Genomic DNA, 25,188 nt, shown 5'->3' with positions numbered 1-25,188 from the left:
ATATTCCCAGTAATAACTAAATGGTGCCATTGTACAGGCCCTGGTTTTTGAGAATGGATGAATATCAATCAGAGCCATTTCTCAGTGAACAGTCAGAGTTGCCTGATGCAGTTTAACTTGAGCATTTCTTTTAGTTTGACTTGATGTTTAGAGAGGAAGATACCTGTTGGAAAGAAACCTGTCAGTATGTCCAGGCCACCCATGGCAGGTGAGGTGTGGAGGAGCTTCTCTGGGGATGATGAGTTGATTCCTCCTCCATACCGAGCCCTTCCAGCACAGACAGCCCCTGAGGCTTTCCAGCCTCCCAGGAATAGCCAGGAGTTCAATCCCAGCCTCCAAACAGGTAACTGTTCACAGCAGTGTTTCACTGCAGAGTGGGAAGCTAAGGTCCAGGGTGTCATGTGCTGACTCATCCAATCTTTCTTTTTTCTCTTTTTTTTCCTTTGAATTTCAGTTGGTTTAATTTTTTCTGCTAGAGAGCTTTTCATTCTTGCTGGTGCACCATGTTAGTGAATTAATCATAGCAGAAGGTGGTTGCAGCTGGTTTCGAATTTCAGAGAAAGAAGGATGTAGTATGGGTTACTGAGAATCCCAGAGGGGCTCTGCGAACTGGTAAGATACAAAAAATGCACCCTGTAAAACTGAATGGTAATGTGGATCTGGGAATATTGGATGTAAGTAGGTCATTATTGTGTATTATCCTTTGCAGAGAAAATAACCATATGCTGTAAATAAAAATTTTTGTCTTTGTATTAGAAAAAGGCAGTTATTTGGGAAAATATCTTTGGAATATGTTATTTGAAATTTTGTGGATTACTAAGAAAATATATTTGAAGCAGTGTAATTGTGCATCTGGATGAGTGAGCAGAGAAAAACTCTTAAAAATTAATTGGTAATATTGAAGTTGATTAAAATTTTGAACTTCTTTAAGTATAGTTTACATAATGTAATCAATCTTCAATTATACAAATGCACTTCAAGTGTCTGGTAGTTTTTCTCTTCCCTTTTCCTCATATCTCTGGCAATGTAATGCAGCAAATTATTGCTAACAAATATATTTTAGCAATAGGAGCTGTCAGACAGACTGGATGATGTTCTCCCTGCAGGACAGTTGCCAGGTTGATAGATTTAGCTTCAGATTTGCTTGATTACTCCCTTAATCTTGTTTTAGGCTGTGCAGGCTGCCCTGTCAGCACCCTCTACTGACTGGAATACATCCAGAACAGTTTCTGTTGTCCATGTGTTATCCATTAAGAGACTGGGAAAAAAGGAACCCAAATGCCACCTTTAGACCCTGAGGAAAACCTTACTCTTTTCTGCACACCTCTCAACACTTCTGAAGGAACTCTTTAGTTTCACTTCATGTTCCTGCTGATGTGTACATGCCATGTTTAACAGCCTTTGATGCCAAAGAGAAGCCTTGCTTACAGGAGAGTGTTCTGGAGCATCTATTTCTGCCCAAATGTTCTTTTGTGCTAAATCTACATCTGCATTGCATTTCCTTAGTGCAAAGACATACACAGTCTGAATTTCTGTATCATTAGATCTCACAGTTCCTATGAAACACCTGTGTTCCTTGTTTTCTGATACTCAGTGATCAGTTGAGGGGATTATGATTGATTTAGGGGAACTTTTCAACACTGAATTTTGCTAAGGCTCAACAAAATTAATTTTGTTTGTGGTGTGGTTAGCCTTGTCATTGTCCAAAGATAGATATATATGTATATAGATAGATAGATATAGATTGAAACTAGCAAGACCATACCTTTTCAGTCTCTGGGAAGGAGGCATCACGTTGATACCATCTAATCAATTAAAGCACGTTTGAGATTGGCCAGAACTCATTAACTATATGCATATCCTCAGCATCATTCATTGCCAGATATTGCAATAGCTGTAGGACATATGCAGACACAGTGCAGGGGATGTTTTGCATGGCTTTGAATGGAATCAGTGGAAGATTAGTAACAAAACAGCATCTGTTCTGAAACTTCTTGTCCATGGGAGATCTCAGTAAGGGTTCAAAGCCAATTCTTTCCCCTTTTGTATCGTCACGAGCACAGGAGAAAGGTTCAGCTCTTCACCTTGGTTTGTATGATGTGGTTTTGCTCTCTAGCAAATGCCTGGTGCTTTGAGTACTTTGCATCTTTCAGTCTGAAATGATCTCTTGAGCACTGAAATTCACCTGTTGGACTGCTTCATTTTTAAAAAGGACGTACAGCCAGTCTTGCAGAAGAAGAGACTGTTCCCAGAGATTCACCCAACTGTGGAGCGTATTGCTCTATTTGAATTGGTTTTGGGAGGTTTGAATGTCATGGCATCAGACAGTGTGTCTCTGTGTCCTGGCAAATCACTGAGACGATGTAAAAAGGAAGTACCTTCCCCAATCTGCATTCCTTTCCCTTTAGCTGGACGATTTAAATTAGTTTTCCTTTTTCTTCTTTCAAGCAGTTTGGTGTGCAGCTGTTAACTAAGCTTTTCTAATGGAGGATTGTAGCTAAAAGCTGTATAACATAAACAAATGAAGTAAGATATCATTAAATATCTAAGTGTTAAGACTTAGGTTCAAATGAGCCAGAGGCAATACAAATCATGGCAACTGCTGTTACTCCTGTACCTGCAGGAGCTTCCTGCTCAGGGGAGAGAAGGGAAACAACAAGCATGGTGGGTTGGTTTGTATCCCTGACCTCTGTATAGCCTTTGCCTGAGGCATTGCAGCATAGTCAAGTAGCCAGTTGTGTGTCTTATTATTTAAACAGTATGTTGTTGCTCCCCCAGAGATCAGGAATCTTGGACAGAGTTGGGCATGATGCAGGGAAAAGTATTTGGGAGAAAAAAATAAGGAAGGTATTGTGAGTTCTGTAGGTGGGAGGAGGATTCTATTAAAGAAAGATGAGGAGGGCTTCCATTATGCTGCAGCAGCTTTTGACATCTTCTATCTTAATTTTCAAATTTTATTTTTATTTAGCTCAAGAGCTTGTTTCAACATAGAATGTTTATATAAGAATTATCAAACAGCTTATCAATTACTGCAGGGCTATCAGTAGCAGCAGGTTCTGGGTTGGAGTGTTTTCTTTTCACTGCATATTTTTGCATTTCAAGAGACATTGACAAGGTATATAAACTAAATAGTGAATAGTTATAAACTTTGATACTTTTCTCATTCATTTGGTCATTAGAATAATTTATTTCTGTATAATCAACCCTTTAATGTGGCTACTGCACCTTTAATGAATGTTTACATGTTTTGTTTTCAGTGTTCTTTTCATTGTGCTCATATTTTGATAATCATCTCTATTTGTTAGTGAAAGCGGAAAAGTAATTGTGACATTGCTATTCATATCTTTCTCTTAATCTCATTTCTATTTAATTTTGAGAAAAGAAGGGAAGATTAAAAGTATGAAAATAGTTTTGTTTTAATGAAACTTACCTTCTGGGATTCTTAAAATTTTTTTGATGGATTGAGAAGTCTTTGCTAATATGTTTTGTTGTCTCACATAGACTGCTTACAATAACTGTTTGTGAAGTAATTTGAATTGTAGGTTAACTGTTGGCCATTTCCAGTCTCATTTTCACTTGCATAATGACTAAATAGGAAGCAAAGTGGTTTAAAAGTTAAAGTGGTTTAAAATATTCAGTTCTTGAGAAAATCTGGTAGAGAACATATTATTGTAAGTAATTTTAAATCTCTTAGTATTAGAGTACAACTTACGGTTCCATCTGCGCTCACAGTGTGTCTGTTCTCTGTGGGATCCTGAGCATTAAAGCATCGCTAAAATGCACCATATAAGAAAATGGGGAATCTGGGGTGCTCCCAATATCAATAATATTAAGTCATTTTAAGTTATATAGATGTTTAATGTGAATTTTTGATTTGTAGTGACTTCATTACAGCTGAAGGAGGAGTTGCTGGATGGAGAGGAGTACAGCTTCCTGCAGGGAACGTCTGACCAGGAAAGCAATGGCTCCGCCAGCTATTACATCAAACAGGAACCCTGAGGCAGCTCCCAGGAGTGAGGGGCACAGCATTGGTGATAGGAAAAGAACCTTTCATCAAGACTGACTGATTCTGTTCCCACTTGGATGGTGCAGTTCAGGTGACTGTGCCTGGGGTGCTTTGCTAAATGTAGATTAATTAGACTCAGTTCAGAATTTTTTGGAAGGGCGTGGAAACTATTTTAGTGAAAAAGATTTTTCAATTTATTAAAAACAAAAACAAAGGACGCTTTTGTGTTGTATTTGAAGCTTTTGAAAGAATTTTGTAATATTTTCAAGTTCAGATTTATTGTGCATTGTTAACAAGAACTGAAATTCTAGTTTTTTTGTAAGATTAAAGTTTATTTAGCATGATTGTGGGAAGCAGTTGGAGGAAGATACAGTTGCAAATACAAATGAACTGTCATAACAAATGAACCTTTTTGGTACAAGTTGGGAGACTGTTAGACTCTTGTGAACTGCACTGGTCACGTCTCTGTTTTTTTAATTGTGAAAATAAGGCTTTAAAGCCCCGATTTAAAGGCATAAATTATATACGGAAGACAGTCCTGTAAAGCTCTACTCAGTGAGTAGCCCCAAGTGCAACGGAGCCATCGCCTGAGGAAGATTTTACATTTTCAAGGTGTTTTTATTTAGTTTAAAATACCCTTTTTTATATAAGGTTTTTGTTTTTTTAACATTTTTAGGGGCTGATTCAGTGCCCATTAAGATCAGTAGCCTTGTCTCCGCCGACTGCAGTGGGCATTGGATTGGATCTATAAAGTTCTTGTCTGTATATGAATGTCTGTAGTCTTGGAATGCTTCAGCAAATGTTTACAGAGCCCTATACCTAACTGGAACTTCAGAAAATTCTGTGATTGGAAGATTAGTTGTAGCTCTGAATTTTGACTGAAGAAGCAGCTTAGATGGACAGTCACTAAGGATTCCCTTGGTAGTGGGAAGGAACTTGTGAGTATTCTTGTGATTTTTTTTTTCCCCCCATTAAGAAAGCCCTAAGTGTTTCTTTACCATCTTAAATATTTATCTGTGATCATTCAGATGATGTGCCACATGGTTTCAGGTGACCTGAAAGGAGCCCTACATTGTGGATTAAAAATTAGTTCAGTCCTGCATAACCTGCAATATTCATGTTTTGCTGCAATAGTGTAACACAGGAGTTGAGAACAGTATCAGAATCACATGGTTTTAGTCTATAATTCAGAAACTGGATTTGCCTATTGCCTGGAATTCTTGTCTCATGTCAAGCATCCCATTGCCCCCCAACTGGTCAACTTCCAGATTTTTACAAGGCAAAAGTCACATAAAAGGGTGAAAATGATGAGCATTTAAGCACAAAGTATTTTTGCAGGAGCTTTTAATTATTTGGATTTTATCTTTCCATATTTTAAACTTTTGTACATTTTTGTAAATGGAGTTGATGAGTGAGGTGGTTGATCAGCCCTGCAGAGCTGTGACTGGAAGAATGTGCATCAAGAGCTTTAGCTTTTACCGGTAAGGTTCATTAACTAAACTCTCAGGAATTATAAGTTCTGTAAGTGCTTCTGGGTCTTCACAGGTCCCCTTCAGAGCAGTACAATGATCATCTGACTCTTGACCAGAAATTACGGCTTAAAAAAAAAATTGATCAAAAATTATTAACATCTGTATCCTACAGCCTAAGAAATGTTTTAAGGATATCAACCCACAGAGCCCTGGGAGACCATTTTTTTGTATATTGTTGTTTGAGCTTAAAAAAAAAAGTGCATAGAAAGTTGAAAACCAGCAATTTGATTATTTTCTAACATATTGCTCCAACTTTGGGTACATAGTATTGGTGATATACACAGGTTTACCTCATTCTATGCAAGGGGGGTTAATTATGTAAAGTTTTGTATTTACTACAGGAAGTAAAGCATGTGCTGTATAGTGTAGGAATGTCTGGAATTCTTTCCTCCCTTACTGGTAAAATTTCTTAAATTACAACCTGTTTTTAACAACAGCTTCTTCTATTGACAGAATCTGTTAATCTGATTACAAGAATCTATAACTTCAGGTGGTAAAGGCATTTTAGCTCCCTAAAATAGCCATAAAAAGGACTTTGTTGGACCTGGTAGTCTTCAAATAGCTTATCTCAGATTCTGACCCACCCATGATGTTTATTTTGAACATCAAAATAGACAACAGCCTAGATTGGAGAACTAGGATTAAAGACCATTGTAGTGACAGTTTGAGCCTTTCTTGTTTTCCTGTGTTCTCAATTTAATCTGCTGTAAAATCCAGCTCTGCAAGCATTGATTTCATTTGGTAAGTATAGCACTATTGATTTTTTTTTTTAATGCAACAATTTGCAGGTTGTCCCATCAGCTGGAACAAGGTTCTCACAGTCTTGCTTTCTTCTCTCATCAACAGCTTCTGACTTCAGTAGAAAAACTGTTGCATTAATTAGAGTGTCATAATGTAGAGAGAGGGTTGGGCTAGTTAATGAGTGAGGTGCATTGCCCGGTCACTAAACTGAGTATTGCCCTGGCTCATCCCTGATTTCAGAGTTGGTCTTCAAATGTCAAGAGGGAAAATTAGTCCTTAACACACTTCCTGTGTTGGGAGAATTACAAGAATCTGTCCTAAAGTCTGTCAGTCTTTATAATATTCTGTTATTCATCAAACACTAAAGTCTGTGAGGTGGTCTATGTTCTCAGATACCTGTGTGACTTCAGCAGTCGGTGAAATGCCTTTTGTGTCTCTGGGTTCATAATATGCCTCAGTTGTGTAATTGTCAAGTACAGTGACATCTGTGCTAAGCAAACCACGGAAGGAGCTGCTGGAATTCACTTGCTGAGGAGCAGCTCAGGGAAAACCTGAGCAAGGTGCTACCAGGGATGTGGTCCCCAGAGAACCTGAGGGGTGTCCCTGTGGCAGCTCCCTGGCTTTGCAAAGCATTCCTGTGGCTCTGGGATGTTTCTCATGGCTTTCAAGCTGTGGTACTTGCCTGAGGAAGCAGCAAATGTTGGACACCTAAAACCTTCAATGGGGTCGGACTAATGCTGGCATTGGGCACAGCAGGTTTTTCTGACCATGAGGCAGCCCAAGCCCTGTCCCTGACTTGGCTGCTGTCCTTGTTCCAGATCTCTCTGCTGATCTTTGATTATTACATTATTTTCAGTAGAACTCTTTAACCTGTTCCTTGCTGCATCTGAGGAAAGCTACAGCAGTTACTGATTCCTTGTTCTATGGATGCTAACACGGGTTTCAGTGTTTGTTTTGGGTTTTTTATTGTTGTTTTCTGTGATGTGAATACCCTCCCCCAATCTTTGTATGATGGTGCTAATAAATTTGGTAACAATCCTTTATTGGGAAGGGATTTTAAAAAACTGTGATTTCAGCTGATTTTTTCTTCCTTTTCATTTTTTTTCATATTTAAAATGAAAAGCCACAGCCATTTATACAAAAAAGACATCAGCTTTGGCCCCTGGGAAAATGTTGGGGCAAGAATCAAGAATAAACAAATGGGTTTTTACATAATTTCTGTATGTATTTGATATATAGATCAATATCTGTACAAATTTAATCTTTTATTTTCTTGGTAATTTGTGTGGTCAGTGAGGGAGTATTTAAAGCTTTCTCATGCAATGTACATAACTCAGTGAAAAAATGCTTTTGGAAAAATTAATGTTACTTTCATTTTTACAAGACTGCGGATTTTCAGCATGGATGTGAAAAGCATTAAAATCATAACTTTGTGTACAAGATGAAAATAATTCACTAAATTTGCCTTTTTTACACAAAATAAAAATGATAAAAAGTCTTTTTCTGAATAGTGATTGTTTTGCTTACACTCTTAACCTTATTAAAAATACCCACAATTTGTAATAATAGGAGTATTTTAAGTACGTTGGTGTGACGACAAATTGTGTTGGGGCCCTGAGCACAAGGTAAGGGATTTGATAAGAGAAGGTGAATTTAATAAGCATTTCAGAGAGCAAGCTTTGCACTCAGTCTCATTTCATTTAGTATTAATATTTGTGTAAGGAGGAAAATTTTGTGGTATCCCTTTTTTCCTCTAGCAGCGTCGGAAGTAGCTCCAGCCTCACTTCAGCTCTCCCTCTGCAAATTTGCTGCTGCTTGAGTCCAGCAGCTCTGCCAGGGTCACATGTCAGTGGCTTCTGAATGACTAAAATGACTTTTATGAGTATTTGAACAGGGGGTCTGTTCTAAGTGAATGCACCACAAGGAATTAGTTCACACCCATTTATTTGACAGTCACTTTCAGCACTAAGATAACTGTGGTTGCTCCCAGGGCAGCAGCTGGAATGAGATGAGGTGTTGGAAGGCACAAATCACTGTGGGAACCCATCACTCATAGATCCAGTCGTGTGCACAGGGCTTGAAGTCAATGAGCTCTGCAGGTTTGAACCACAGGTTGATCTCCTTCTGTGCACTCTCCACAGAGTCGCTGCCATGGATGATGTTCCTGTGGAAGGAGACAAACATTGATCCCTATAAAAATACACCTCCAGCAGCCTTGTTCTCAGTTTGCAAAAATGTGGATGAAGCATCTAGAGTGGGGTGACTACTGCTGTTATTTCAGGTAGAGTGTTTCAACATCCCACCCCTCCAAGAGCTAATTATGCCTATCAGGGTCACTCTAGAGCTACTGTTCTGCAACAGCCCCTGCCTGAGCTTACATGCTGCTTTGGGGAAGAGCTGGACTGCAAACAAAGTCAGCTTTGTACCACTTTCCTATGTAGCAGGTATGCACTGTGACCTGCAAATAAAATACAATCAGACTAAGGTGTCTACCACCAATTTTGGCTTTCCAGAAAAGAAGACTGCCAACAGTTTTTGTGTTGGCAGGTAAACAGCGAGTAGGAGTTGTTGAGTTTTTATTATCAATTAACAGACTGGGTACAAACCTTCCCACTTGAATGCAGAAATCACCACGGATGGTGCCAGGCTTGGAGTCTGCAGGGTTGGTTTCCCCCAGCATTACTCTCCCAGTTTTAACCACATTGAGTCCTTCCCATACCTTAAGATAAAAAACACAAAAATTCTATTAAGCCATGCTTATGCAAAATACTGACAGTTCAGCTTTGCTCCACCATATGTTGCAAAGAAACAAAGGTTCTACCATTAAAGATATTAATCTTGCCTAGATTATGTCTTGGGCTTGTAAAGGTGACAGGGGAAAAAACATATGAACTGGAAGTAATTGTAAAAAGGACTATCAACATTGTTACTGCAGTGAAGGAGATACTTTACCAAGCCTCAGAGTTAATGTACAAAGTGAACTCCCAACCTTTTGTGTTGTGGTGGAACAGAGACACCCTGCTGTGTGTTCTCCATCATTATCACACCAGGAGATGCTACTAGAGCAAGTACCTTGTTTTGGGAGGAATGTAAAATTAATGACACAGAAGTTTTGTGTCAGAGTGCCTGACCTTTTTTTGCCCAAAACAGATTTTTTGGTGCAGAAGATTTGCTTTCAGGAATTTTGCTTTATACATTTATACATTGGGCATTTTAATACCCATTTTATGTGTGCACTTTTCTTACTGTATAGTAATTTCACTGTCTTAATTTTAAGTTTTTCATTTGCCACTATCAGAACAAGGTAGTTTGAAAAAATATTTCTGCAGCACTATCTCTGAATATTCTTAATAATTTATAGAGCAAGAAAAATATATTCAAGAAAGTAATCTTAAACTAAAATGAAGTCACTTACCATGGCTACAACAGGTCCAGAGTTCATGTATTTAACCAAGCCAGGGAAGAAGGGGCGGTCCTTCAGGTCAATGTAATGTTGTTTGAGAAGGTCTTCAGAGGCCTTCAAAAGGACAGATTTAACTTTAAATATAATTTTCTGTATGTCATTGAACAAAAGGTGTTACAGGTGTAGGACTAGGGCGTTAGTGATTAGATTCACAATTAATGTTACCAACAATGCTGCAATGCTATTGTGTGTATCAGTGGGAGCTCCTGCTATAATATTAAAGGAGTTCTTTGTGGCTGTGCTGGGAATTGTCAATATGATTTCTTTGCACGGCAGTGAGCCTCTGCAATAAGCAGAGTACGGGGTCCTGGGGTAATGTTACCCAACACAACCTTTCAGCCTAGGCCGTTCCACCTCTCAATCGGGCTGCATTAAACCTCTGAAGCAAAATTCGCTGGTTTTGGAAAGGGTAGAAGCCGTGTGCCGGGGAGGAAGAAGGGCCTGACGCGCGCTCTAGCACATCCGCCATTTGATCCCAGTTCTGCCGCAGGAGAAGCCGTAAGGGGCGATTCTCGGTGTGGGTGTGATGGGCCCTTCTCGGGCAGGGCACGGACAGGGCTGGGGGGCAAGGCGTGGGTACTCACGTGTACGAACTTCATGGCTACGAGCCGGAACCCTTTTTGCTCGAACCGCTTGATAATCTCCCCGACCAGCCCGCGCTGAACGCCGTCGGGCTTGATGGCGATGAAGGTGCGCTCGCCGTTCCCCGCCATGGTGCTGCGGGTGGGAGCGCGGCGTGAGGGGACGCGCGGCCTCAAGGTCGGCGACGGCCATGGCGGTACCGCCCTGCCACGCGGCACCGCCGCGGAATGTCCCCCCGGCCCCACGGAGCCCGACCCAGCCCCGCCGAACCCCGCCGGGCCCCTCCGCCTGCACCCCCCATGCCCCTGGAGCGCGGGGGCCCGACCCGGCCCGGACTCACCTATCCGGAGCTGCCGCCGCCGATTCCCTCCGCACTGCTGCCGCCGGAGGAAGAGGCGCAGGAGGAGGCGTGCACGCCGCAGATCCCCCGCCCCGCGCAGAGGAGGAGCCGCCGGGCCGGCGGCGCTTCGGGGGCGGGATCGCCAGCGCCAAGCGGAACCGGGCCGGGCCGGGGTGAAGTGGGACTAGACAGGAGAGCGGCCGCTTCCGGGCCCAGGGATCGAGGGGTGGCTCTTGGCCAGGCCTGGCCGCACCTGTCGCCTCCGCTGCCTCGAGGGTTATTTACAGACGCAGCAACTGTGGCTTAAGCCTTTAAGGCGCTGAAACGACGGCGGATGTTTAACACAACTAAATACATTTTTACTAATTTTTTGCTGGGTTGGCTGCTTTCAGGTATCCCCGCGGCCTGAAGGTTGGTCCTGCCAACCAGGCTGCACTGGACAGCACGGCTACAGCTCTTTAAAAGCATATTTATCACAGAAAAGTGATGTGGAACCCATAACACAGGAACATTATTGATAATTTCATTGGGAAGATGAAGCTGCCAAGTGTCAAAACCTCACAGTCCCTGAACCCGTGTCACAACATGTAGCAGGGAGTGTGTTGTTACTTTTTATGATGTTTACTGCTTGGCCCTTTCCTAGTTGATAAGCACCTTTGCCTGAGCAAGTTATAATCGCACACCATCACTGCAGCTGGGATATCAATGAAATAACCTCTGCAGTCCTTGCACTGTCTCTTATTGAGGGGCCAGTTAGTGTCTTCACAGGGTCAGTTAGTGGTTTCACACTGGACCTGCTCAGGTACCTCAGCCATGCAGGATTGCTGGCTTCCACCTCTTCCCAGTCACATCATATTAGAAACACTAATCAGCAGCTTCCTGACAACCCAAACACCTCCAGATAAAGCACAATTCTCTATTTTGTAGAATTGAGACGTCTCAAGTAACCTTTCAAGCAAAGATTAAACTGGAGACCACTCATCTCATGCTCAGGTTTGTCACGTATTCCCTTTCCTCCAACTTCTTTTAACCGAATCATTTATCTTCTATAACACTGAATAGTTTCAGAAGAGGGGCTCACAGCCTCACCTACAGCTTCATAGTTAGAGAATTTGTTCCACTTCCTTATACTCATTAATTAAAGACAAAATATTTAAAATTTCATTTTATTTCACTTAAGAAACAGCAAAGATTGTTTTATTTTGTGCCATCTCTTTTTAGGAGCTCGATATCACCATAAGGTATCATAAGCCTTCCATTCAACATTCACTGCATACTTCAGTATTCAGATACAAGAACTCACTCTGGGGGAAAAAATAGTGGAGCTTGAGCAACTGATTCTATGAAACTCTTGCTCTTAGTGAATAAAATGTTGCAGAGAAATAAATACATAATATCAATCCCAAGTTCCTCATCCAGTACAACTTTTGCTGTTGAAACTGAAACGCCTTCTGCATTATTATGACTCTACTTCTTTACATCATTAAATAAATACAAAACAATAGTGATGAAGTCAGTTCTAAAACAACTTATGCAAGGACCATTTGCTTTGAAGTTCCAGCTACTGAGGAAACTACACTAATGAGAACACAGCTAAATTACCAGCTGTTCAGCCGTCAAAGCAAACACCACTTATTGCTCTGTGCAATGTCAGAGAGCTGCTGCACTGAAGTGGCTAAAGGTAGAATCTCCCTCATCCATTCTCACATTAATCTTCTTTTCACATAAAAGAACATTTCATCAAGCCTGGCTGGTTAATCGGTCCTTAAAATACTACATAAATCCCATGTGGAAGGAAAAAAGAGTGAGTTGAAACAGTGTCAGTGTGGAGGCCAGTTGTCATTTTAGCCAGGGTTGAGCTCTTTATGGGCACAGCATGTTCTGGGGAGAGAAATTAACTTGTTTTTCTGCAGCCATTTTAGGAATGGGGACACACTTGACTTAATATTAAGTAAATCCTCAGCATTTGGGCATATTATCAATGCATTTACACACCATCAGTTGTCCTGTAATGTTTTAGCAAAGTTAACATCTGACTCTGAGCCATTTGCATATTTATTTACCAAATAAATTTTTACCCATTTTTTTAGTGTTTACCAAAATACCCTCTATGACTATAAAATGCTTCAGAAAAATATATGTTATCTATTCTGCGTTTTCATCTCATATCTCTCAGTCTCAGCTTTTAAAATGTGCAATTCCATCTATAACTTGACAACTTTTAAATCAAAGAAGCAGCAAGCACTGACCCTGACATCCACAACAGAGCAATTTCACTGTTTTCTGAGGTTTCTACCAGGGAATTCTTTTGAATAGCTAGAGGCTAGCAGATGCTCATGGACATGGGAATATCAGAAGATCCAGGCTGGGTGTTAATCATAGATCCACTCATGGGCACAGCTTCTGTAATCAACCAGTTCTTCAGGAGTGAACCATAAATTGATCTCTGTCTCAGCACTTTCCACAGAATCACTGCCATGAATGATGTTCCTAGGAAAAGAAAAGGTGAATAAAAGAGAAAAGGAATTCTTCAAGTAAACTAAGCTTCTTGTTTTGAAGCGGTTCCCACTATGGACAGAAGCTTTAAGTAACGGTAAAGTAGGAAAAGACACAGCATAGGCAGTGCCAGCTTTGCTCCTCATTTATGTCAATGAGGACAACCATGACTTGATCCCTATCCTTAGATACTAATATGTCATGGGCACAGGGAATGGCAGCTCCATGTGTAAAACAGAGAAGGATGGAGCACAGTTCCTGTAGATATGATGACATAACACTTGGCATTTAGTGCTTTTGGGTGATACCAAATGTTTTAAAATTTACTTTCCAACTTGGATACAGAAGTCCCCACGAATAGTGCCAGGCTTGGAATCGAATGGATTGGTTTCCCCCAGCATGATTCTTCCAGTCTTAATCACATTAAGACCTTCCCACACCTTAAAGAAAAAAAAAATCCTTTCAGATTATTAAATTTTAGCAGCAGATAAATTATACCATCCACAAGAACACAGGGCTGTCCATCATGGCACAAATCACCATCTGAATATTTGTCACAGTGAGACAAATTTATCTCCAATTCTTCTGTCAGATTCTTGAAGCATCTGCTCACATGGTCCCCTTCTGTATAATCCCTCTCCTCACAAAGGGTGGGGAGAGAACCATTTTCCATATCAGTATGTCAAACAGTCTCACAGAGCTGTTTGCTCATGGGAGAGCTAGGTCTCAACTATTTTACCACTACATTATCAAGGAGAAAAGGAGAACTAAAGTTAAAATGTTCCACTATCCTTTTCCAGCTTGCTTACTACACGGCATTTCAGAGTGAGGCTTTTGTGCAGGTTTACTGTTTCTTTGTGATTCCTTTTTGCCCCTGCCCTCTTCCTCAAAAAACTGACTCAAAGGAGAGAAAGATTATGAGAAAAGATTAAAGAAAAATAGTTAACAGCACATCTTCCTAATCACAGTATTTGAATCCAGATTTTAAAATCCTTTAAAAAATAAACTGGAATTCAACAGGTGACACAATCTCATTGCAGGGAAGACAATCAAGCGGTGCGGTGTTCCTTGACTGGAACTCACCATGGCTACAACAGGTCCTGAGTGCATGTACTGCACCAGGCCATCATAGAATGGCCGGTCCTTGAGGTCGATGTAGTGCTCCCTCAGAAGGTCCTCAGAGGCCTGGGTTAAAAACCAGACAGACAGAGAAAAAAGCTTACAATAAGAGCTTAAGAGCATAGTGAAATCACAGAGATAAACCACAGAGCATTGGTAATCCTGAAACTTGCACGCACTTTAAAATTCAGTATTTCTAGCACCTTCCTAGGAGTACTTTTGGTCTATATGAATTTGAACTGTTTGCTTTAACCACAACTAAACTTAGAAAAGTTTTTGTTGTCCATGCAGGCAGTTTATGTTACCTGGGATTTGTAAAAGATACTCAAAGATATTTATTTATTTGGCATAGGAGGCACCTGAAAGAATATTCTCTTCAGACTAAGGGCATCAGGTTACTAAAATTAGTGTGCTTAGCATGTCTAAAGCATTTAGCCAGAGCTGGGAATTGGAACTTTTCCAAAAACATCCCAAGTACGACTTCTCAAAATTTCATTTTTAAATGTTACAGAGGCCACATTTGTTGTTATAGCATGCTGCTGTACTTGAAGGCTACAACTGATATTAAAAGGTAGACACAGCAATTGAGGAGAGCTTACATGTATTAATTTCATGGCTACCAGTTTGAATCCTTTCTTCTCAAAGCGTTTGATGATCTCCCCCACCAGCCCCCTCTGGACCCCATCAGGCTTGATGGCAATGAAGGTGCGCTCCTCAATGGCAGCCATGATCCTGAGGAGGGAGGGAATAAAATTTGTTATTCCAGGACTGTGAGATCCCAGTCCATCCCAGCCCTGTCTGCTGTAAGTGTAATTAGATTTGCTGCATCTGAGGGTCAGTAGTCCATGGTCTCCAATGCTTGGCCAAACCAGTGACAGCACACAGGTTTTCCCAAGTGCCGCAGGAGTCAGTTTGAAGCAGTGGAAAGGTGCCAAGTGTAGGAACAATCAGCAAATACTGAAATCAGAAAAACTGAGCGGAAAGGAAGGTAATGATCACCACAGATCCATCTTCCAGTGCCGTGCAATAAATTAATAAATTAGTACACACACAGAGTTTTCACCTGGAAACCAGCAGGACCAGAGGGGCTCTGAGCCCCATGCTGGAGCACACCTGAGTGGGCAGGTGAGGGATGCAGGGGCTGCGGGGAGGCTCCGCGCGGGGGGTGCGGTGACACTGCCCGGGGACAGAGGGACTCTTCCCGCTGCCCCGCAACCCGGCTTACCCGCTGGTGGCCCAGTGGCTCTGGCAAATCTTGAAGCCTTGTCCCTCGCTGGTGGCCCGGTGGCTGTGGCAAACAGTGTCCCCCGATGATGACCTCTGTAAGTATCGGAGCCCGAATACTCCGCTGTTCCCTGGGCGTCTCCCACAGCCCGCGTCCCCCGCTGTTTCCCCGGTGGCTCTGGCAGCCCGTGTCCCGCGCCGGTGGCTCTGTCAAGACGTGTCACCGCGGGTTCTCACCCGGTTTAGCCGCGCCCCACCCCCTCGGCCCCGCACAGTGGTTGCCGTGGCGACAGGGCGGCCTCCCGCCCGTACAGGGCGCCGTTACCGCCCACAGCCCCGTTCCCGAGGGGCGGAATTCGGATCGATCCCTGTCCCCGATCCCCCGCCCGGGTAACATCCGCACCCACCCAATGCCTCTTCCCTCAGAGCAGGAATGCCGGGCTCAGCCCTTCCAGCATTTTAGTCTTGCCTGCTGGATCCCGGTTTTTATTTAACAAAAGGCACATAACGTTATTTTAATAAAAATCTCCTTATCATACTGGTCTGCTTGTATTTCCTCTTTAAATGGGGTAATTAATTTTGTTTGGTTTTTTTTCTGGTTATACTATATTAGCTCTTTGAGTCAAAAGGCCCTTCAACCGCTTACCTAACAATGAGCTGCTTTGCCTTGAGCATTTTATTGCCTTTAAGAGAATTGAGGATAAAGCATCTGGATGGAAACCCATGCTTGTCTTGTTTTTGCTTCCAAACTGAGGTGGACTTCCTGGGCTCCACTTCTTGGCTGTTCTTGAAAGCAAAACAATGAAGATTTTGCTTCCCTCTGGGCAGGACTTGGCTGCTTGATAGGGAGAAGTTCAGCTTTTTGATAACATGGATTTCCTTACTTGGGATCCCTTCTCTTCACTACAGTCCATCACACATCTATGTGGTACTTTTAGTTCTGGTGGGAGACTCCAGATCTGACCTAAGCATCTATTCAACCAACCTGCTTTCTTGTATTCAGGGTCCTTTTCCATCACAGTTTCCAAGAGCTCTGATTTAACAGATGATATTTAAAAAATCAGTGTCATACATTCTAGCAAGTCCTCCTTGAGGTTATTTTGAAATTAGAGTTTCTGAGTAGTCTCCTGACAATGCCAATCCAATTTGTTCTCTTGCTTTGACACACATTTATTCAAGATGTTTCATACTACTTAAACAAACTCTAATGTTGTAATATTCACTATGGCAAAATAATACGTAAAAAAAGAAGAAAGGTCTCTAGAAACAGGATGTTTATAAAAATATCAAGTTTAAAGCAGCAATAGGACACCTATTTACAGTCTTGTTAAATCTACATCATTTAATGATTAAAGCTTAGGACTTGCCCTTGGGTGGGCAAGCATGACTTCCAGCTTTTCCATAGGTCTGTTCTGTCATCAGGGCCAAGTCTTTTAACCTCATTAAATAAGGGTCAACTCTGCCACTTATGAGATTAATCCATGATTAGCAGAGCAAGTTGTTACTGTATAAATGAGATTTTGCTGGTTGCAAATTTTACCTAGATCACTTAATAACATTAGAAATTACATGTTTTTCTAAAATGCGAAGAAGTAGAGAGTCTAGACAAATAATTTCAAAAAGATAGACTGATCATGGGAGAGAAGTGAACACCTTCAAAGTTGTCAGTGAGTGAACTAAGTGTAACTGTTGAGCTCAAACCATTTCCACATTACTTAAACCCAGTAGAGATTTTTAAAACAGGCCTGAGACAAAGGACTGACTGTGAATATCTCCAGACTTCAGGAGAATTTAACACAGCTCCAGCTTTGCTGGTTTGGCCCCAGTTTTACACTGGTCTCAGCTCACAGCCTCTGTCTGTACCACCCGGAATATTAGGGGTTCTCATCAAAACTCATAATTTGTGCTGTGTCCCTCTTGCTCCTTGTAACCAGAGTCCTCACTCTAACATGCTTTGTTGCTCCAGGGTATCCTACTCTTCATTTAGCTGAGTGCTGCTATTATTCATCAGTCTTTATCTTGATTTCTGTTGCGCTTTAAGGTAAAAACCAGAATAGAATTAAGTTTTTACATAAAATTTCTTCCTCTAGGTAAAGTGACAGTTAAACTTTTCTAAATCCAGAGTGATCCAAGGGCTGATTTTCTTCCCTGGTAAATTGCAAATTAATTTACTTGGTGTGGGGGGGCTCCTGCCTCTAGCCAGAGGTAGAGGCATGGGAGAATTGTATCTTTTGGGCTGTGTGGATCCAATGGCCTGGCACATCAGAACCACAGAAATATGAAGCTTTGGTTGATACTGGAGCACATTGCACGTTAATCCCATTGGGACATGTGGGGGCAGAAGCTGTTTCTAGTGCTGAGGTGACAGGGGGGTTGCAGCAGTTGACCCTGTTGGAAGTTGAAGTGAGCTTGACTGGGAAGTAGTGGCAGAAACATCCTATTGTGACTGGTCCAGAGATCACTTGTATTCTGGGCATAGATTTCCTCTGGAGTGGCTATTACAAAGACCCAAAGGATTCAGGTGGGCTTTTGGAATAGCTGCTGTGGAGGCAGAGGACATTAAGCAATTGAACACCTTGCCTGGATTGTGACGGAGTCCTTCTGCACCTGGACTCCTAAAGGTGGAGGAACAACACGTCCCAGTTGCAACCTCAACAGCACATTGCTAGCAGTTTTGGATGAATTGAGATGCCATCGCACAAGATGATCTGTGAGCTGGAGAGCCAAGGCATGGTCAGTAAGGCCCACTCACCCTTCAACAGTCCCACTTGGTCTGTGCACAAGCCTAACAGAGAATGGAGATTGAATGTGGACTATCATGCCTTGAATGAAGTTACTGTACTGCTGAGCCCTGCTGTGCCAGACATGCTGGAACTCCAGTATGAGCTGGGGTCCAAGGCAGCAAAGTGGTACCCCACTATTGACATTGCCAACACATTTTTCTCCATTCCTCTGGCAACAGACTGCAGGCCTCAGTTTGCTTTCACCTGGAGGGGTGTGCAGTACACCTAGAGCCAACTGCCCCAGGGGTGGAAACACAGCCCCACCATCTGCCATGGACTGATCCAGGCTGCACTGGAAAAGGGTGAGGCTCTAGAACATCTGCAGTATATCGATGACATCACTGCATGGTGGAACACAGCAGCAGAAGTATTTGTGAAAGGAGAGAAAATAATTCAGATTCTGCTGGAAGCCAGCTTTGCTATCAAAAAGAGTAAAGTCAAGGGACCTGCCCAAGAGACCCAGTTCCTGGGAATGGAGTGGCAAGATGGATGGCATCAGATACCCACTGAGGTCATCAATAAGATCACAGTGATGTCTCTCCCCCAGCCAGCAAGAAGGAAATGAAAGCTTTCCTAGGTGCCATAGGAATGCTTTTGGAGAATGCACATCCCTGAGTACAGCCAGATTATGAGCCCTCTGTACCTAGTCACTCGCAAGAACACTTTCCACTGGGGTCCTGAAAGGCAACAAGCCTTCACCCAGATCAAGCAGGAAATCGCTCATGCAGTTGCCCTTGGCCCAGTCAGGACAGGACCAGAGGTGAAGAATGTGCTCTATTCTGCAGCTGGGAACTATGGTCTGTCCTGGAGCCTTTGGCAGAAGGTGCCTGGGGAGACTCGAAGTTGACCACTGGGATTCTAGAGCTGAGATTACAGAGGGTCTGAAGCCAACTACAACCCACAGAGAAGGAAATCCTGGCAGCCTATGAAGAAGTCCAAGGTGCCTCAGAAGTGATCACCACAGAAGCACAACTCCTCCTGGCACCCCGACTACCAGTACTAGGGTGGATGTTTAAAGGAAAGGTTCCTTCTACCCACCACACCACTGACACCACATGAAGCAAATGGATTGCCCTCATTACACAGTGTGCCCGTATTAGAAACTTGAATTGCCCTGGGATCTTGGAAATAAATACAAATTGGCCCAAAGAGGAAAATTTTGGTCTGACTGACAAAGAGGAGCAGGAACAGGTGATCCATGCTGAGGAAGCTCCACCATACAACCAACTGTCACAAGAAGAAACACGCTACGCTCTTTTCACTAACGGTTCCCTTGTTGTAGGGACAACTGGCAGCATAGAGGAAGACCTATCTGGGCTGCTGATGAATGGCAAGACATTGCCGCTCCGGTAGAGAAGCTACCTAGGAAAGTCTGCTATGTGGATGCCCATGTCACCGAGAGTTGGCCTAACAAGGAGAAGCAAAACAACAAACCAGGTAGATCAGGCTGCAAAAATAGAGATGTTGTAGATAGATTTGGACTGGCAACATAAGGGAGAGTTTTTCCTACCTCAATAAGCCCATGATGCCTCAGGCTATCAGAGCAGAGATGCCACCTATAAGTGGGCATGAAACCAAGGGGTGGATCCAACCATGGACAGCATCTGCCAGGTTATCAGTGATTGTGAGATGTGCGCTGTGATCAAACAGGCCAAGTGAGTGAAGCCCCTGTTGGTATGGTGGACGGTGGTCCAAATATAAGTATGGAGAGGCCTGGCAGATCAATTACATTGCACTGCCTCAAACCCGCCAAGGCAAGCGCTATGTGCTCACAATGGTAGAGGCCACCACTGGATGGTTGGAAACCTACCCTGTGCCTCATGCTACTGCTCCAAACACTATCCTGGGTCTTAAAAGCAGGTCTTTTGGAGGCATGGTATCCCCGAGAGGCTTGAGTCCAACAACAGGACTAATTTCAAGGACAGCCTTATCAACACCTGGGCCAGGGAACATGGCATTGAGTGGGGGGTACCATATTCCTATCATGCACCAGCTGCTGGGAAAGTTGATCAGTGCAACAGACTGCTTAAAACCACCTTGAAGGCACTGGGCTCCAAATATTGGGAGCTGCATTTAGCAAAAGCCACATGGTTAGTTAATACCAGAGGCTCCACTAACCAGGCAGGCCCTGCCCAATCTGAACCCTTGCGAACAACAGATGGACATAAGGTTCCAGTGATTACCTTTTCCCTACCTATTTCCCACCATGTACATGAGATGTACCTCTCTTGTACATGTACCTCATGTACACATGAGAGGTATTCTGGGAAAAACTGTTTGGATTAATTCTGCCTTGAGCAAAGACAAACCAGTCTGTGGGGTTGTCTTTGCTCAAGGACCAGGTTGTACCTGGTGGGTGATACAGAAGGATGGAGAGACATGATGCACACCTCAAGGAGACATTGTTTTGGGGTAAATCATCCATCACACTATGCCTATATCTAGATCTAGGTGTACGTATGTATATAATTAAGGTAATGCACATGTTATAAATTATCAAATTCTGAGCCAAACTTACAAGAAAATTTAGCAAAGATTTATTAATTTGTCTGCGAGACCGAAGTTCGGTCGTCAAAACCACCACAGCCAAAGTCAGCGTCGAGCCCGGGATCAGCGCTGGGTGAACCTGGATCTGACCTCCAAAATGTCAGTCTCCTCCTGTTCACAAATGCTGCCTCGCGCAGCAAGTTTTTATACAGTTTATTCTGCCCAAGGCAGAGATGACCAAATGTTCTTTGTGTCTCTTCACGTGCATCACCGTGGCTTTACATGTGCAGAGCTGGACAAAGGTTTAGTCCAGATGTTTTGATGTTGTCAGTCGACTCCGGAGAAGCCATGTTTTCAGATGTATCAGGGTGGTGCCGTCGGTTATCTCGACAGATGCAAGACGATAATCACATTAAGACCCGGGGAAGCCACCAATTATCGACCTGGAAGCTTCTATTCTTACATTAAAACCTCGATGTTTATCTTAACGTGAGTCCGGGAACCAGATGTATATGAATAAGACACTGCTCCCGGCCAGGATGGTCAAAAGACATAGTTTGGATTTTACAATATTTTATACGTTAATAGCATGAATTATCTCTAACATATACTACGCATATATGTATAGAGTTATAGATAGATACATGTCTTCACAGTTGAAATGTATTAATTTAGGTATTGATCATATGGTATGGGATAAGGGGTGCAATGTCTTGGGGATTGGCTTTTTATCTCATATCCATTTTTGGTTTTGTTTTATGTCTGGGGTGGTCACTGCTGCCCCCCTCCCCCTTCCCTGGCTCTGAGTGTATCATGATGGGTGAGAGCCAACCCAGGATTTCCTGAGAGAGTTGCAGGTGAGGGACGGTTGTGTCCTCCTGATGGGGTGATTTCATCTCAGTGGCCATGCAGTGAGATCCCTCTGACGAGAGATACTATGTGGCTTTTGCCCATTTTTTTCTTTCCCTTTGGCACTGTGACTGGAGCTTGCTTCTCTGCTGCTTAGGAGCCCAGAGCCACTGCATGCCACGCTGGGAGCAGGAGCATGCCTGTCCAAGAGTCTCTTGCTATATTTGTCGCCTCATGTCTGCTCACCTTTGCTGTTCCAGCTGGCTTCTTCTGAGGTTCCTGCTACAGTCCATTTCGCCATCCGGAGGCGCACCAGGACTGGCTACACCTGCGGGTTTGTAAAGGAAGCCCCTTTCTAGCTCTCCCGCCGGCCCCCCCAGCATTACCCACGGGCAGCCGTGGGGGGTCAACGCAGCTGCCCGGCCCGGACGGGGGCCACCAGCGCCCCTGCCGGCTGTGACCAGAACGACACCGAAAGGAAAGGTGCCTGCAGCTGAGCGAAGGCTGTCACTGCGTTCGTGGCTCTGTTGGGTGTTGCTGCTGTCGCTGTTGTTTGTTTGCCTTGTTAGCCATATACCTTTACATATACATATACATATACGTGTATATTAGTAAAGAACTGTTTTTCCTTTTCCCTGTTTTTCCTTTTGCCTGAAAGCCCCTTAATTTCAAAGTTATAATAATTCAGAGGGAAGGGGGTCACATTTTCCATTCCAAGGGAGGTTCCCGCCTTCCTTTGCGGACACTTGTCTTTCAAACTAGGGCAGTGTATAACTGCTAAAGAGAAACAGGAAAAAAAAATTCCTTCATAGAGATAATTTCCAATAATTTAAATGAAAAACTTCACTTGAGAATTTCACTTGAGAGTACACCCCATCATGTCTTTTAAAATTATTTTTTAGCTGGAATGATGTATTTTTTTGGTAATAATTAAAAGTCAAACAGCTTTTCTTTCCTTTTGCCATGTTTATAAATTGTATTTTAACTGCCTGTGCCCTGGCTGTACCACTTTAAATATTAGCTTGGGAGGATGATGATGTCTAAACAGGACTCACAATAAACCTGATATACAGGGCTGGAGTCTTTTCTTCTTTGTCATTCCTGCGCAGACTCACTGGCTCGGTAAATGAAGAGACAAGAGAGCACATGCATTTAAAGCACAGTTCCTGCCTTAGAACCAGTCCAAATGAGAAAAAATTAAGTGCAAGGCTCTGCTGCACTCCAGTGGAGCTGAATGCAATCACCACAGTTAAAATTCCATCCCTTCTCAAGCTTTCTGCCTTTTTTAAAGCACATTTTCATTTCTTAGCTCCTGGACTGCTGCTGGGCCACCAGGTTCCTCAGCTGTACACGTGATATTACCTAATGAAGAATACTGATTTCCCCAAGTTCAAGTTGTGTGACAGAAGTTGCACCAGAGGAGGTTTAGAGTGGATACTGGGAAAAATTTCTTCACTGAAAGCACTGTCAAGCCCTGGCAGAGGCTGCCCAGGGCAATGATGGAGTTACCACCTCTTAAGACATCTGAAAAAACTGCAGATGTGGCACTTGGGGATATGGTTTAGTGGTGTCCTTGGCCGTGCTGGGTTAATGGATGGACTTGATGGTCTTAAAGGGTTTTCCCAACTTAAATTACCCCATGATAAAATGAAGGATGTGAAACAACTCAGAAAATTTTCAACAGGTATTTTCAAGTTTACTGTAAATGTCTGTAACAGCTCCTATTGTTCCCATGACAGAACACATGATCCAGAAGGGAACTCCCTATTCCAAATCCTAAGAAAATTAATCTCTCTCAGCAAGTGCAAGATGCCTTCTAAGCTGTATTATTGTTAAGAAAACAGGATTTCTGATATTATCTGGAGACCTTATTAGAAAGGAAAGGCCTTTTTGCTGCCAGACACCAGAAAACAGAGCTGCAGAGTCCCAAAATCCAGGAGCTAAGATTCTAACTCCTCAGTCACCCCTCAGAGAATCACTGGGTCTATTTATATCTCCATGGTTGTGACAAACAAATACCCTGGGAGGTGTCAGACTGCATTGCCTCACATCTGCCATTCACAGAGGGAGCGGCCTATGGGACACCCCAACCCCACAACCCTACTGGAGCTCCCCACCCTGGCCCCACAGTAAGGGTTTAAAGGGACCAAACCTTCTGCTGTCAGGGGGCCCCAGAGGCTCCACCAACGGCACCAGGGCTTTGATATTCACTCCGGTGACCTGGGGTATCTAGGCCTGTATCAGGAATAGCGTGGCCAGCAGCACCAGGGAAGTGATTGTCCCTCTGTTCTTGGCACTGTTGTGTTCAGTTTTGGGCCACTCACTTTAAAAAGGATATTGAGGGGCTGGAGTGTGTCCAGAGAAGAGGAACAAGGCTTATTAAGGGGCTAGAAAATATGTCTTATGACGCTGGATTTGTTTAGTCTCGAGAAGAGGAGGCTCAAGGGTGACCTCACAGCTCTCTAGAACTACTGACAGGAGCATGCGGTGAGGTGGGGAGGGGGCTCTTCTGCTGTGCCTGCAGAGACAAGACCAAAGAAAATGGCCTTAAGCTGAGATAGGGGAGATTCAGATTAAATATTTGATTTTTTTTTTCTTTTACTGTTTGTGTGGTCAGGGGTTGAAATCACCACACTGGAGCTGTTTAAGAGGCATCTATACCCAGCACTGCGTAATGTGGTTTACTGGTTTAGAAGTTACAGTGGTAGTGCCAGGTGCATGGTTAGACTGGGTGACAGAACCACAGAATCAACTAGGTTGGAGAAGACCTTTGAGATCATCCAGTCCAACCTGACCCAACATCACCTTGTCAACCAGAGTGTGGCATTGCATACCACATCCAGACTTTTCTTCAACACCTCCAGGGACGGTGACACCTCCCCAGGTAGCCCATTCCAATGCCCAATCACTCATTCTGTGAAGAATTTCTTCCTAATGTCCAACCTGAACCTCCCCTGGCACAGCGTAGGGCTGCGTCCTCCTGTCCTGTTCCTTGTGACGGTGTTCACAGGGGTTTTCAGATGAGGGAAGAGACGAGGATTTGACTCCATGTTTCAGAAGGCTTGATTTATTATTTTTTGATATATATTACATTAAAACTATACTAAAAGAATAGAAGAAAAATTTCTCATCAGAAGGCCACGCAAAGAATAGAAAAGAATGAATAACAAAGGCATCTGTCCTAGACTCTCTGTCCGAGCCAGCTGTGCCGTGACTGGCCATTAATTACAAACAAGCACATGAGACCAATCACAGATACACCTGTTACATTCCACAGCAGCAGATAATAATTGTTTATATTTGTTCCTGAGGCCTCTCAGCTTCTCAGGAGGAAAAAATCCTAAGGAAAGGATTTTCATAAAAAGATGTCTGCGACAGTTCCTTGTTCCCTGGGGCACGGCAGAGCAGAACCCGACCTTCATCTGGCTGCACCCTCCTGACAGGAGGAGTTGTAGAGAGAGATAAGATGTCCCCTGAGCCTCATTTTCTCCAGGCTGAGCTCCCCACAGCTCCCTCAGCCGCTCCTCACAGGAAGTGTGCTCCAGACCATTCCCCAGCCTTATTGC

The 25,188-nt window shown here is 43.2% G+C and overlaps 3 protein-coding genes across 17 annotated transcripts in view; 1 reads left to right on the top strand and 2 right to left on the bottom strand.

Moving 5' to 3' along the window:
• The window catches only part of MBTD1 (mbt domain containing 1), a 35,621-nt gene extending 27,844 nt beyond the window's left edge, over positions 1 to 7,777 (top strand). For 14 of the 15 annotated variants that reach the window (XM_077188145.1, XM_077188143.1, XM_054645065.2 and 11 more), the window contains one exon: positions 3,881 to 7,777. In XM_077188145.1, the coding sequence (XP_077044260.1) occupies positions 3,881 to 3,999 (119 nt within the window). In that variant the 3' untranslated portion in view covers positions 4,000 to 7,777. The remainder of the gene's footprint in view (positions 1 to 3,880) is intronic. The other variant, XR_013184709.1, reaches the window with a different exon arrangement.
• A 429-nt stretch (positions 7,778 to 8,206) lies between these two features.
• On the bottom strand, positions 8,207 to 10,821 carry LOC129128232 (nucleoside diphosphate kinase). The gene is made up of 5 exons (XM_054645388.2): positions 10,665 to 10,821; positions 10,327 to 10,459; positions 9,695 to 9,796; positions 8,886 to 8,998; positions 8,207 to 8,443 (listed from the first exon to the last, which is right to left on the bottom strand). Exons 2-5 carry the CDS (start codon positions 10,453 to 10,455, stop codon positions 8,326 to 8,328), a joined length of 462 nt encoding a protein of 153 aa, XP_054501363.2. The 5' UTR covers positions 10,456 to 10,459; positions 10,665 to 10,821; the 3' UTR covers positions 8,207 to 8,325.
• Positions 10,822 to 11,814: 993 nt separating this feature from the next.
• On the bottom strand, positions 11,815 to 15,847 carry LOC129128031 (nucleoside diphosphate kinase-like). The gene is made up of 5 exons (XM_054645081.2): positions 15,505 to 15,847; positions 14,879 to 15,011; positions 14,244 to 14,345; positions 13,488 to 13,600; positions 11,815 to 13,154 (listed from the first exon to the last, which is right to left on the bottom strand). Exons 2-5 carry the CDS (start codon positions 15,005 to 15,007, stop codon positions 13,037 to 13,039), a joined length of 462 nt encoding a protein of 153 aa, XP_054501056.2. The 5' UTR covers positions 15,008 to 15,011; positions 15,505 to 15,847; the 3' UTR covers positions 11,815 to 13,036.
• Between the last annotated feature and the right edge of the window lie 9,341 nt (positions 15,848 to 25,188).

This window comes from Agelaius phoeniceus, chromosome 19 (assembly GCF_051311805.1).
Source record: "Agelaius phoeniceus isolate bAgePho1 chromosome 19, bAgePho1.hap1, whole genome shotgun sequence".
NCBI lineage: Eukaryota > Metazoa > Chordata > Aves > Passeriformes > Icteridae > Agelaius > Agelaius phoeniceus.
This window is presented reverse-complemented; position numbering and strand designations above follow the sequence as displayed.